The sequence below is a fragment of the Grus americana genome, chromosome 2 (assembly GCF_028858705.1).
Source record: "Grus americana isolate bGruAme1 chromosome 2, bGruAme1.mat, whole genome shotgun sequence".
Taxonomy (NCBI): Eukaryota; Metazoa; Chordata; class Aves; order Gruiformes; family Gruidae; genus Grus; species Grus americana.
Window position 1 is genome coordinate 130312210 of NC_072853.1, and position 13334 is coordinate 130325543.

At 38.2% G+C, this 13334-nt stretch overlaps 1 protein-coding gene across 2 annotated transcripts in view; it reads left to right on the plus strand.

Moving 5' to 3' along the window:
• Nucleotides 1-13334, plus strand: part of RFTN1 (raftlin, lipid raft linker 1) — a 100004-nt gene that overhangs the window by 31343 nt on the left and 55327 nt on the right. For both annotated transcript variants that reach the window (XM_054817637.1, XM_054817638.1), the window contains exon 3: nucleotides 9359-9545. In XM_054817637.1, the coding sequence (XP_054673612.1) occupies nucleotides 9359-9545 (187 nt within the window). The remainder of the gene's footprint in view (nucleotides 1-9358; nucleotides 9546-13334) is intronic.

Consider the following 13334-nt stretch of genomic DNA (forward strand, 5'->3'; position numbering starts at 1 on the left):
CCTATTTCACTACTTCTTAAGCTATTCAAATGAATGGCATTCAGGCAGCTAAAGCATTGCCATCAGGAGATAAACTTGGTGTCTAAAGGCTTTAGGGCAGGGAGCCACTACTTTTTGGGGGGTTGGAAATAGATGTGAATTAACATGCTGGCCCTTCCTGTAGTTCAGAATTAACCCCTTCTCTCCTCTAATTCAGTGTAATACTTGCCTTTTGGAGCTTATACAGATAACAAGTCCATATGAATAAAATATTGCAACTTTGAACACTTTCTCCTTTTGGTTAGACATAATTGAAGTTTTTTTGGATTTGTGAAATGTAAATTATCTGTCTTTGTTGTCTCTGTGTTCGGTCTGCATCAATTTAGGAAGTAGAACCAAGCAGGAGGGAGGAATAAATGAAAAAATATCCTTTCAAAGAGCTGCTCAGGTACAGAAGGGATGGAAGTTGGTTCTTTTTTCTGTGCGCAGTTTAACTGAGAAGTCCTTCCCTTTTTTCATCTTCTTTCATTTTGCTTTTTGCACAGTCATTAATCCTTCTTGCGTCTAGTAAGCGGTCTTGGTTTTGCCCATTTTGCCTAATTCTGCCCACAAGCTAATATACGTAAGCTGTAAGTCATTTAAGAAGTGCTTCTCTATTTAGGTAACTAAACTTCTGTTTAGTGCTTGGTTTTTCACTTAGTGGAGGCAATAGCCTGGGTATTTCCTTTTTTCTGAAACACCAAAAACTAAACCATCCTGTGTATAATCACATCATGTTTGTGGCAAATGTACGCAGTTCTTAAGATATTTATCTTATGCTTGCAAGATACAGAAATGAAACTTTGTCTGGACAACAAAGATGATAACTCTCAGATGCAATGAGATTAGACAACACAATTGATTAGATGAAGTTGTCTAATCTCATTGCATCTGTGAGTTATCTTAATACTTTCTTGGTTTGATTAATGCACTTATCTGCTATTTCCTAAAGGAGAGAAAAGAATGTTGGTGTATGTACATGTGTGCGCGTATATACACGCACAAATATACGTATGCATACATATATATACACACACATATTTATATACATACTTTCAAAGGGTATATATGTAGTTTCACAATTTTTCTGTGTTTTTGCCCCTCTCTACTTTCTTAAGATACCGTGCTTTGCCTTCGAATATTTTTAAGCCCCCTTATTACATTTTCACTAGAAGTAAACACTAGGAGCTTATTGAATAGTCATCCTTCATTTAAAGTCCTGATTTCTATTGCATATTCATTCTTACTTTCCTTGATGGGGACATTTATTGTATTTGCCTTGAAGATTGAAAGAAAAACCCCTGAGAAGGTCATTTAGCATAACCACAAAAGCAACGTGGTATATTAACATCCAGTGTCTTGTCTCTGCCGATGGCCTGAACAGTAATGCACTCGGAGTGTTGGTCTTGTCTTTGAAATTACAGAACCTCTATATACCCCTCATGGAAGCTCAAGCTCTATTAGAAAGGAAAAGAGACTGTAGTACAGCTTGTATAGTTGCTACTCCAAAAGCTTGAGCTTCTAACTAATTAAATTCTAGCATTACTGTCTCTCAGGTAATTAATTAAAGCTATGTGATAGTGTCAGATGCACCATATATTTTCTGCTAGGTTAGTTATACTGCCGTAGCATTTGGTAGGTTTTAGTTCAGAAACAATTATTTGGAATTGCTCAGAAATTTGTTTACTGCTTTGTGTTCTTTAAGTTACATTATTGATGGATTTGCCTTTATTTTCATTGGAAGTACTCTGATTCTCTGATAGGTTTTTGTTGTTGTCATTGATAAGAAACTATATGTGGGTTGAATGAGGAAGGAATAGTTAAGTGAGAGTAACATGACTGCATTGTTTTGCCATGCAAGCAGTTTGTGCTGCGTAAAATAGAGTTCTTTAGTATTTGTAACAAAGAATGAAAATTTGCAGTAGATGCCTTAATCTTTTTTTTGTTTGTGATTTGACACTGATTGGAAATAACCATGTTCTCCCAGGATCAATCAGTAAGTGTTTGTTAATATTCAAGTAACAGTTTGCTTTCTGCTCTCCAGAGTAATGAATTGGCCTTACCAAGCCTTAATAGTTGGAAAGGATGATGATCTGGATTCCTTCAGCTGTTCCAAACCAACTGCTAACTAAGTCAGTGAAAAGTGCCTTAAAATTTTTCTTATTTATAGTACAGAGAGGGGATCTTTGCCAGTCTGTGCTGTATCATTAGATGAAAGCCAACACTTCACAGTAGACTTTTACCCTGCACCTTCCTCCAGGTGAATTCTGATGTTCACCCACCTCTCTGCAAGGACCTGCGCTCCATTCAGCTGTCAGAGCCTGCACAGATAAACCCAAGGACTTTGGCAAACCAAAAAGAGACTTGACAGGATGGTCCTTCATTTAGCAGTCACTGTTCAGCTTGCAGAAACCAGCTGCCTGGAGCGGCACTGTTTTGTTTGTGTATCCTAATTGTTGTGAGTGTGCACCTTCTGTCACTTCAATTGTACCTTCCAACAAGAAATCACAGTTCCAGTAATGCAGGTAATTCCAAAATTTCAAGTGGAATGGAAATTCACAGAAGCACTGGAAAAATATGTTTAACCACTTTGATCATGTCAAACACCAATATGTTACTTTTATTTAAACTTTTGAACATTATCCAAATTAAAAACTTTGCTGCATTTGACATGTTCCTACAAAATGTTTTAATGTAGGTGAAACTGCATCTTCTGACAGTAAACTTTCTAGTTAAATTTTTTTGACTGGCCCTAATGCAAAGACAATGTTTTTCTCTACGAGAACTTAGTCTGCTGTAGATTTGATTTCTTTAAATTAAATTAAAGTTGCTGGAAAGGAATTAATATTAAATTAAGAAACAGCAATCCTCATACTAAATAGAGGAAGTGTGCTTGCTTTGGTATTCTACAAAATGATCAGGGCTGCTATAAACAATCATAAACATACTGGGGAAGTGCCCTGTGTGAAAGCAAGGGAAATTTTGTGGACTCAGGCCAGATTTATGCGTCTGCTCACACACGTGCTCGGTGATATACTCTCTTCCCACATTATTGTCTCCATTTGTTGTTGCTATTTAGTTTCCTGCCAGCAGACATGCAATTACGGCCACGTTGGTGGGATGCGTGAGGCACAACAGAGCGAGTTAATGCTGTTTTCCACAAGGCAGTCACTAAAGGCAGGAGGTAAATAGTCAGATATATTATAGAGCCCTGCAGGACATCCGTGGATAGTGTTGGGGTAATGACTGAATTACCATATGACCATAATTTTGCTTGTACCTCGTTTTCCTCTTACATGCTCATTGCTAGATCTGTTAAGGACCATAGATGCTAACGCCTGGCCGCTATCCAGTTTCTCTCAGGTGGTCTCCTACATGCTCTGCAGAGCGCGGAGGGAGGTTGGGGTGCTTTAGAAGGACATCAGCAAAAAATCCATGCTGGGTAGGGAGATGCGTGGAAGTAGCAAGTGGGAGTAGCTAAGTGTGTAGCGTGCCTGAATGCTTGCTCCTTTCTAGCTCACAGGCACAATCCTACTCAGGGACAGCTACCTGCCTTTGAGCCCGCAGTGGGGAGAGGGAGAGCTGTGCTGCAGTTGCCCTTGTGGCCCTTCTGTTGGCTGCCTCCCTCTTCTGAGGGGGGCTCCATAAGCCCTGAGCTCTCCTGGGGAGGAGACATGAGGACATCGTCCTCCCTGTGAGTCACCCAGAGCAGCTGTAGCTTTGCAGAAGGACTTGCAAGGTTTGTGGTGCTGCGAGGAGGAGCACAAGCGACTCTGTATCTCGCTGGCTTTGGGTCCCTCGAATGGGAATGACTCACAGGATTGTCCACAGGCTTGGGAACGGCCTCGTCCTGCACTTTGAAACAGAAAACAATTACAACTGTATTTCTTGAAGGGTCTGAGCCTGCTGATGTGTGTTTGCCTGATCAAATAGGAGTATTGTGCTTGCGGCTTCCGTGGAACCGAGTTGCTGCATCACTTAATAGTCTGGGTCCTGTGAGTTTGCCTGTCTTTTTTTTTTTTATTTCAGACCCCATTATACACCACATTTTGGGCGTGTATTGGTGCAAAGTGCTTTCTTCTGTAGTATAGACAGAGAGTGTGTACGATCTGTCTACACACCAATTTGATCTTTGATTGTTTTAATGCAAAGGAAAAAGCCTTACTTAATGTTTCATAATAAATTGAGGAGCATTACTTTGAAAATGCAGATGAATGTGAAAACTTTAAAAGGAAATGGAAACTAGTTTAAAAGGAGTCCAATATTTTTGTGGAACATTTTCATGTGTAATGTGAACTGTCATTAAGGGCTCCGTCAGACTTTAACAGCTGTGACTGGAATAAGAGCATAAAAGCTTAATCAGAAAAACATGTTAAAAATTAAGACCAAAAAATCCCAACATTGAATTTGTTTTGTTGGAGTAAGCAAGCTAAGTAAACACCTGACACAGGATAATAGAAATTTACAGTAGAACTGTATGCTTGTCCTTTTAAATAAAGTATTAAGGATAAGCACTGAGAAACTGACCTGAATTTGACCCCAAATTTGACCATTTCGGTAAAGAGAAATTAAATAAATGCCATTTTGGCATTTAACATTTTATTTTCCCTGGAGCATAGCTATCATTCAAATAGAAATTAAAAAACAATAAAGTTTGTTTTAGCTTTGTCATAATCGTAACTAGCAGGAAGGGAAAATTGCTGCTTATCAAATAGACTAGAATTAAAAGCGTCTGATTCTGTTGATTATATATAAAATATGTACTGTGGTTGATGATTGTCTTTATTAAGCATGGTCTAATAGATGAATCCATGCTTTATTTTATAAAGCATAATATACATTTCTTAGTTAAAAGTGTTGGGTTGTAGCATCTCGAAGGTACCCAAATCTATTGTTTTAATATAGAAAAATTAGCCTACTTGTTGTAGACAGTTGCTGTAACTGTCTTTTCATATTTGCTCGGGATACATCTACCTCTTTAGGATGGACTGTAGTGCAATTGTCAGAGATCATATGAGATGCTTTAGTTTGAAGCGGGTCGGTGGCTGTTTGATCTCTGTGGTAGCAGCCCTGGGTGATCCATTGGAAGGGAAATCAGAGTTCCTTAGCACAGGAGGAACCAGCTCTCCTCAGTATCTGTCTCCCCAACCATGTTTCTCAGCCTGCTCTCAGTCCCTCAGGATCCCTGTGGCAGACTACACCACCATCCTCTGTTTCCCATAAATTGGTTTTTGGAGCTGCAGAGATGACTCCTTTCAAATACACATGACTCAACCTGTAGATTTTTATGTCAACTCAATCCTTTTATTAATTTTTTTTTTTTCTGTGGCAAGATGGGGACAGTGTGAGTGTTTGGTCAGGTTCTTCCATTAGCAGCAAAGAATGTACAAGTCCCTAGACCCAGGAAAGTCACCTTACAGATATCAGTTGTGTAACACAAACTTTCTTTTCATTTTGAAGGATCTCTAAGCTGTAATTTTCTGTATGTATCTGAGCATTGCTGGAAGTGTTTTCAGCTTCAATTATCAGTCGGGCAACAAACTAATTTGTCTGGTAATCAGTTCCAAAAGCAGCCAGCACTTCTATTTCCACTTTCAGCCTTAGCAAAATTGAAAAACACAGCATCTGTCATTTCCAAGTTTCTTACACACTTGTCTAGATGTAGACAGAATAAACAAAGGAATCTTTTGAGGTCAGGTTGTGAAGTGCAACAATAAATAAGGAAGCATGGAGCAGAATGTAAAACTTAGAGCTAACTGCGTTTCAAGAGCAACATGGAGGCTGCTAAAGGAATTCAGCTTTATCTTTTGGCAAAATAGAGGCTTATAATAAGCACTTGAGTTACACGAGATTATTTGGGTTTTCATTTGCTCTTTTACCTTACACAAGTCCCTATAGTACACAATTTTGGTTTTCCTTTTTCTTTTGAAAGAGGTATGATTAGAATTCTCTTTAACAACTAAAACAAAAGTTTTAATGGATTTTATTGGAAGTTGTGTAAGGTTTTCTGAAAATGTTAGCATTTTTCTAAAGTAAAGTAAGGAAAGAGTAGATCAACTGGTTTCATAAATTAGGCATTTTCAAGTAAGTTGAACCTACGAGTATGCACCTTAGAAAATTAGCTGAAGAAGTTGAAATCTCATCATTTAAGTTTGAAGACTGTTGAATGATGAATGCAACTCTCCAGCAAGGTGTGATGTCCTTTTTCAACCTACTTTTAAAGAGAACTGTATGATTGTTAGCCTACCTTAATGCCTAGAAAGATACTGAAACAAATAACAAATTATAAAATATCCAGAGGATGATGAGCAGGGATTTCTGGGGAGGAATTTGCATCACACGAACAAGTCTGTGGGAAAGTAACAAGCATGCATAGCACAGGTCTGTAGACCCAGGAGACTCATGTAGACCTTATCGGCATCAGTTGTGTAACAGGAGCTGTCTTCTCTTTTTGAAGGATCTCTAGTCCAGGGAGAAATCAGCAGTAGTTCAGCATCAAACCAAAAAGATATAACGACTGTATGGCTTAAAATGGTTCTGTCCAGAGCTTGTTAAAATTCAATATTTTCATTAACTATTCCAGAATAGATTACTGAGTATGTTTATTGAGGTTTGACAGTCTGAGACGTGCTGTTCACAGTGTGGAGGTCAGAATCTAGAATGGCCCTTGAAAACTAAAAAAAAAAAAAAAAAAAAAAAAAACCAACAACCTAAAATTCGCTAAGGGCAGGGACATTTGGCCACTGTTAGTTGTGGGGAAAAGATTTTTTTTTTTCCCCCCAAAATGATGTAAACTGACATGGGATGTACAATAAGCATGAAGGAGCTTTTCCATTCTACAAAGCGGTGGTGAGGCTTGTGCTGGATCACTGTGGTGAGGCTTAGGTACTATACTTGAAGAAAGATGTGGACCAATTGAAGAGAATCAGGAGAGAACCATCAAAAATTATTTAGAAATCTAGAAAACACAAGGGAACAGGAAACATTGAAAAGACTGAGTTTATACAGTCTAAAGAAGGTAAGATTAAGGCGTGAGGTAAGGTATTGGGAATTGTAAAATGCTGATGCAGAAAAGAAATATTCTACCGAGGAAGTAGCAATCTTGAATTTGAGAGAGGGACATTTAGGCCAGGCGTTAGGAAATGTTTTGAATAGTAAGACTAGAGGAGTACTGAAACATTACTTGTGGTGCTTGTGGAATCTCCGTTACTAAAGGTTTTTAAATATAAATGAGAAAAACTGTGAGAAATAGCTAAACTAGAACTGATCCTGCCTCTAGGTAATAGGATGAACTAGCTGGATGATCCCTCCCAGTTCTATTTTCTATTACCTGTCTTTTTTAATCATAAGTGTACATCCCAAGGCTCCAATTACATGTATTTTCACGCTTTCCCTTCATGTTTGGCTTTTAGGAGAAAGCAGTCACTGCCATGTTAATGACTAGACTTTCTACTAGTTTTACCAAGGCATCCTCGGAAGAATCCAGATACTAGGTTCATATGCAAGACAAGCATCAGTTTTCATAGATGATTGTTAAAAATTGGAGCACTATTACCAGAATTAACATTACTGAATAGTGTTTAATCATTCCATTGTATTCAAGTAAACCCCTCATTTAGGAAGGTATTTCTTAAATGTATTTTTACATTAATTAAGCTATTTGCTCTGTAGTCTAAATTTTTTTTGAGTCTCTGAGCCAGAAGAGGGAAAAAGTAGTTCTAACATCTGAGTTTCTTTCCCCATTTTGATCCCCAGTAGAGTCCAGTAAATAACAGTTGGTTTTATTATTTATTGTGCATTAGTCATTGGGGCATCTCTTTTTATGATTCTGAAGTGATTTGTATGCTGTTGAGGAAGGTAGAGCACTATTGTCTGTCAGTGAACACGTTGCTTGGATTTCTCATTTTATTTGCAAAAATAATAAAAATTCTGCATCTTGTAGTTCTTGGTCAAAAAGTTCCATTCTGGAACATGGTCTTATATGAAGAAAAAGCATACCAAGCACAGCTATTCTATTATTATTTAAATTATTCCTCTGTATTATTGGCTTTGAATATTTATTAGTTTTTTGATAACCTCTTTCATTATTCATAAAGGGTAGCCACACAGTTTGATGAAAAAAGCGGTACAATGAAACCTTATTTTGCATAGTTGGCGTCTTTAATGCAAACTGTTCTCCAGTGCTACTTTTTTTTTTTAATTTTTTTTTAATTTCTTTTTAAAAAAATGAAGGCATGCAAAGTGCTGGGAACCTCTATTGTGTTTCTTGCAACATCCCCTCCCTATTGGTTTCAGTGGGAGGGGAAACCATCCAGCACCTCACGACCCTATATGCTCTAGCATGGTTACGGATGAAATAATAAATATACCCCAAGAGAGATGGAAATGAAGAGGCAAAGGTCAGGAAAGAAAGATGTCTTTTCACATGAGATATGAAAAACATATGAAGAATTACCGATGTAGAGAGAAAGGGAATGGGAGGTTGGCTTAGGTGATTTATGGGGTTTTCTTTTGAAGCCCACAAGACTCCAAGGAAATAAGGGCAATTGCTGTACTGACTGCAGGATCTGTGTGTATGGCGAGTGTCTGACAGGAGTCAGCATCAGATGCTTCATAGGAAGGCATCAAACCCCACAGTAAGCAGATTGGAGAAGGATTATTTTTATGCACTAGGTCTCTTCCTTATCTCTAATATGTATAGGTTCGTCTAAACCTTGAGGTATAAGGTTTAGTGTCTGTTCTAAAGGTTTCTCATCACTACAGGTACGCATTGCTCTTAGCGTTCTTGTTATCAATATACCTACAAAGTACTCTTTAGACATACTGGTAGATATTTGATCTCAACAGCAGTTTGCATCAGTGATCTCTTAGTCTGATAATACAGCTTTTGTGTAGACGAATGCTTCTGTTTATTGCTTTTGAATTTGACATGTTCTCCCTTCATTGGCTATCCCCTTTCTCTTATTTTATCTTTGACTCATGGCTTGCTCTCCTCCACAACTTGCATTACTGTGATGACCTACTAAAACTTAGAATATCTTTTGACCGACAGCCTTGTTTTCATTAAATCTTCCACTTTGTCTCTCCCAGACTATGTAGTGAATTTGGCATTTTAATGTGTCTGACTTCTTGTTTAATTGCACCAGTCTCTTGTGTGATACAAGTTCTTTGCCAAGACAGCCTGCTTAAAATCTGAAATACAAAATGGGCCTCAGGAAAGGTCAATTTTTGTGTTAATATTGTAGGGAAGTGTGAAGCTTGCTTGGCTCTGAAGAGCCTGGATTTTAAAAAACATGATAGTCCAGTGTAGGATTATTGACCAATTTCTTTTTGTTTCCAGCTGAGCTGCCAGGATCATCTGCAATCAAGCTCTCCTCCTTGCGTGATCTTCCAGCTCAGCTGCAAGAATTGTACCAGCAGGGCTTCATCTTGGCTGCTGTCCACCCTTTCGTGCAACCAACTGATGAAAAAGAGAAAACTCCCCAGGAACAAATCTTCAGGGCTGTGCTTATCAAGAAAACAGAAAGGTAAAGCACTTCCAGTGAACTGGGATAAAAATAGACAATGTGATTTCCTGCTGAGTTTTGACCTACATCAGGAAATTATTGCAGAGTTTACTGTGCAAGACTTGATTTTTTTTTTCTTTTGATGGGCTTGAATAGGCTTAACATGTTCTTCATGTTTACAATTCATCTGCAGTTTGGCAGACAACTCTGAGAATAACAAGTTGAAATATGCTCTGTATTTTGGGATGCGTTGTCATGTGAGGCAAAGAAACAAGCCCTATTGCCTGACAATTTGCAAGGATGGTCCTCACAAGAGATAAGAATTTATTAGATTAAATTAAGACAGAAGAAATGTTTGCTTAGAAAAGGCATATTTTGTGTTTAGACGGTTGCAGTTGATGCAATTAATTTGAGAACTGCAGTACCAATGCATGCTGCTTAAATTTATCTGTAGACTTCAGCCCTTCTTTCCTCTAAACAATACAAGTTCTTTTAACTTTTCAGTCAGTGCAAACTCCTTAAGTAAAAAGATGACTCTCCTGCTTTGTTCAGTCTCTTAAAACATATTAAGAATATTTTACATAATCAAAGGCTGAAGATGAATAAACAGGAGTACTGTTTTTATGTTTTAAACGGATTTTTAAAAAAATCAATAGAAAGTGCTGCTAAATAGCCCAGAAGAAAATTAAAATGCGAATTTTTATAAACATATATTTATGATTTTTAGTTAGTGATTTAAAACACAATTTAACGTTATCCGACCACCAACAACTCTGCAGCCATTCTGTGCAGTCATCTTATATTAGTTGCATTCCCCTGTCCACCCCTTCTTACAGTGACCTGTACTGAAGGCTGGAGGATAATTAGACCTCTATTTGCCAACCCTAGTCCTTCTCTTCGTGCTGATGCTTTAAGGAAAGTATATAACTGTTTAGACACCTCTTCATAACTAAAGTAAAACCACCATTCAATTTGCCGGTGATCAGTTGGTAGCAATTATGGATGGGGTCAAACTTCAGTCTGTGCCCTAAGGAAAAAAAATTGTATTTCATTAGCAAATATATGTAGGCATTAGGTGTCACAGGCAATTTTAGCTTCTAAAATAACTCTCAGTTTACTTTGACTTGCTTTTAGTTTATGAATACAGACCTTCATGCTGGCTTGCCTGATACTATTGTTTAAAGATTTTCCAGTTTTATGGTCAAAAGATAAAATGTTTGGCTGACCAGTGGACTTCTTTAGTAATATTGGGCTGATCTTGCCTGGTTTTGGGGCCTTACTTTCCCTGCCTACAAAAATACCCTGCTGCAAATAACGTGAGTATTTACATTCATGTTAAGTAAGTGCTTAAGCACTTCTGCTGGACTGGGGTCCAAGGGTTCAGCATCTTCCAGGATGGAGTTGTGAAGACACATCAGGGAAAAGCAGCATCCTTCTTGGCAGAGCAATATGGCCTTCAAGCCAGCGCGCTCAGCGTGTCACCGCTGTCTTGTACCGTATCCGGTAGTTTACATCTGTGCAGAATGATTGTGAAAGAGTACAAAATCTTAATTGCCTACTCACTCACTTGGGTGCCAGTGTTTCACACACTTTAGACAGCTGTAAATGACTATATAAAATTGAAGACAGTAGAGAGTCTTGAACCAATTATATTTGCTTTTACATTCACACTCCATTTCTTTGCATTCCCTTATCTGTCATTTCTGACCGCCTAGGGAAGCGGAAGAGGCTTGGTGCAGCAGGGAAAAAACAGACAAATGCCAGAAAGGGAAATGACATCAATTTGGTGCTTCATGTAGTGTAAACGTTCCTGAGTTTGGCTGAGAGTAAGGGAGAAGCTGCTTCCATAGATGTGTGGGTGAAACAAATGTTTGCATTGCCAAGCGCAATGAAGAGATGGGTGTTGCACAGATTTCAGATGACTGTGGCCTGCATAGAGACCAGCTATATTTGAACCATGAGTTTATCCCATTCCTCTAACAGCTGGCGAGAAAAAATATGTGACAGTAGGGGAAAAAAACCATACTGTTAATTTCTTTAATTAACCTTTCTCATTTCAGTGCTGGTAAAGAATAAATGATACTTTTTTTCACTGAGGGCTATCAGGTCTCTGGCATCTATAGGCTGTCTCTACCAGTTGAACTCTTGGGTAGAAGTTAAGATCTGCTTAAGATATTTGTTGATCAGATGATCAACATCTGTTGATCTGTCATAAGATTTTAGGAGTATAAGTAGACCAGCTGCAGTTGTAGAATCACTAGTAACATCATTTTTGCTCTGAAGTACAAAGTGGTCCCCTGCTGTTTTCTGTAGCAGTGGTGACAGGCATTTATGGGGAGCTAAGGAGTCATAAAAAGCTCTGTACCTTGGTGTGGGACCCACCCTCAGCCTTCCCGGGCACTTTCTGCAAAATACCTGAGGCTGTAGCTCCTTTCTTACTGCAGTTGTTTCACCAGGGATGGTTCCAACGCTATATTCTTCATCTGTCAGTTGTCTGGCAGATACCAGGTACGGTTTTTCACCTTGCTGTTTTTGTTGCCTGAATGGAACAGAAGTGAAATTGTTGTATTAGTGCCTTTTTGGTACAGTAATGTCAATTCTGTGTATACAGAGACAGAGCTGAACACTTGAATTAGTCTTTAATCAGTATTGCGCCTTTATATGTCAGTTTTACGTTTTTAAAATGAATGCTGTTGACTCACATTTTGAGGGCTTAGTTTTATAGCATTGCCTTTCCAAAGGTAGGAAGAGGCTATACTAGCTGCAACAGATGATGTGCATCAGGAGCTACATGCTGCTGCTGTCGCTGAGATTTGCAGTGCCTTAATTTGTTCAAGAATGAAATGGAAAAGAGAGTGCTTAGACATGTTGCGTATTAGAACTCATGGAAAAAGTACCTAAGAGTGTTATTCCTCCTATTTTGCCATTGTCCTGGAGTTTTAAAATAGTGTGAATTTGCAGTGTCATTGTCCATTTAAGGTGACTTTTAAAGTCACTGCAATAGTTTTGTGTTTAATCTGTACTGGTATCTCTGTGGCTTCATTATTTTAGCTATCTAATAATTTCTGATAAATACGGAAGTAGGAGTAGTTCCTGCTCTAGGACATTTGAGGAAATGTGTTCCTGACGTATATGGAAGCTGTAAATGTTGAAAAGCAAGGTTTGTCCCTTGGAAATGTTAGGGAGAATATGGAAGTAAAGGACAAGTTTATTTTTTTTTAAATCAGTACAATTGACTGCGCTGCAAAAAGTGTCATATTCAATTAAAGTAAATGAAGTAAATACAGGAGTATTTAATTCTTTAGAGGCACTGGGCATGAAGGTATTCTACCAAGTAGCTGAAGGACTCTGCCATTGCTCTAATTAAATTTAATATAATAAATTTAAATATTTCTATAGCACCTAATTGCATTGTGCACACTAACCAGTTGATTGGAAATGGTTTGGAAGTTGAATAGAGTGGAGTTGGATAAAGGAATTTTAATGCTCCTGTGAATACTTTATCTCTCTAAATTTCAGTGGACTTCTTAATTAAAAAGCAGTTGACTCATTTACTATCTCTGTTGAGTTCTGAGATACTTGGGTTTCTTGGAGAAGGCATCTCATAAAAAAAAATATAAAGAAAAATCTTCAAACCCAGGTTTTTACAGGTTTTTTTTCTGAATATAGGGAAGGCTCCAGGTGTGAAGTATAGCCCCAGCTGGTTCGCGTTGATTCACACTTGAGAAAAGTTGATTCACACTGATTTACACTTGAAGACAAGAATCTCAGGAAAAGGGGTATATGGTGGTACCTTGGAAAGTGCGAACG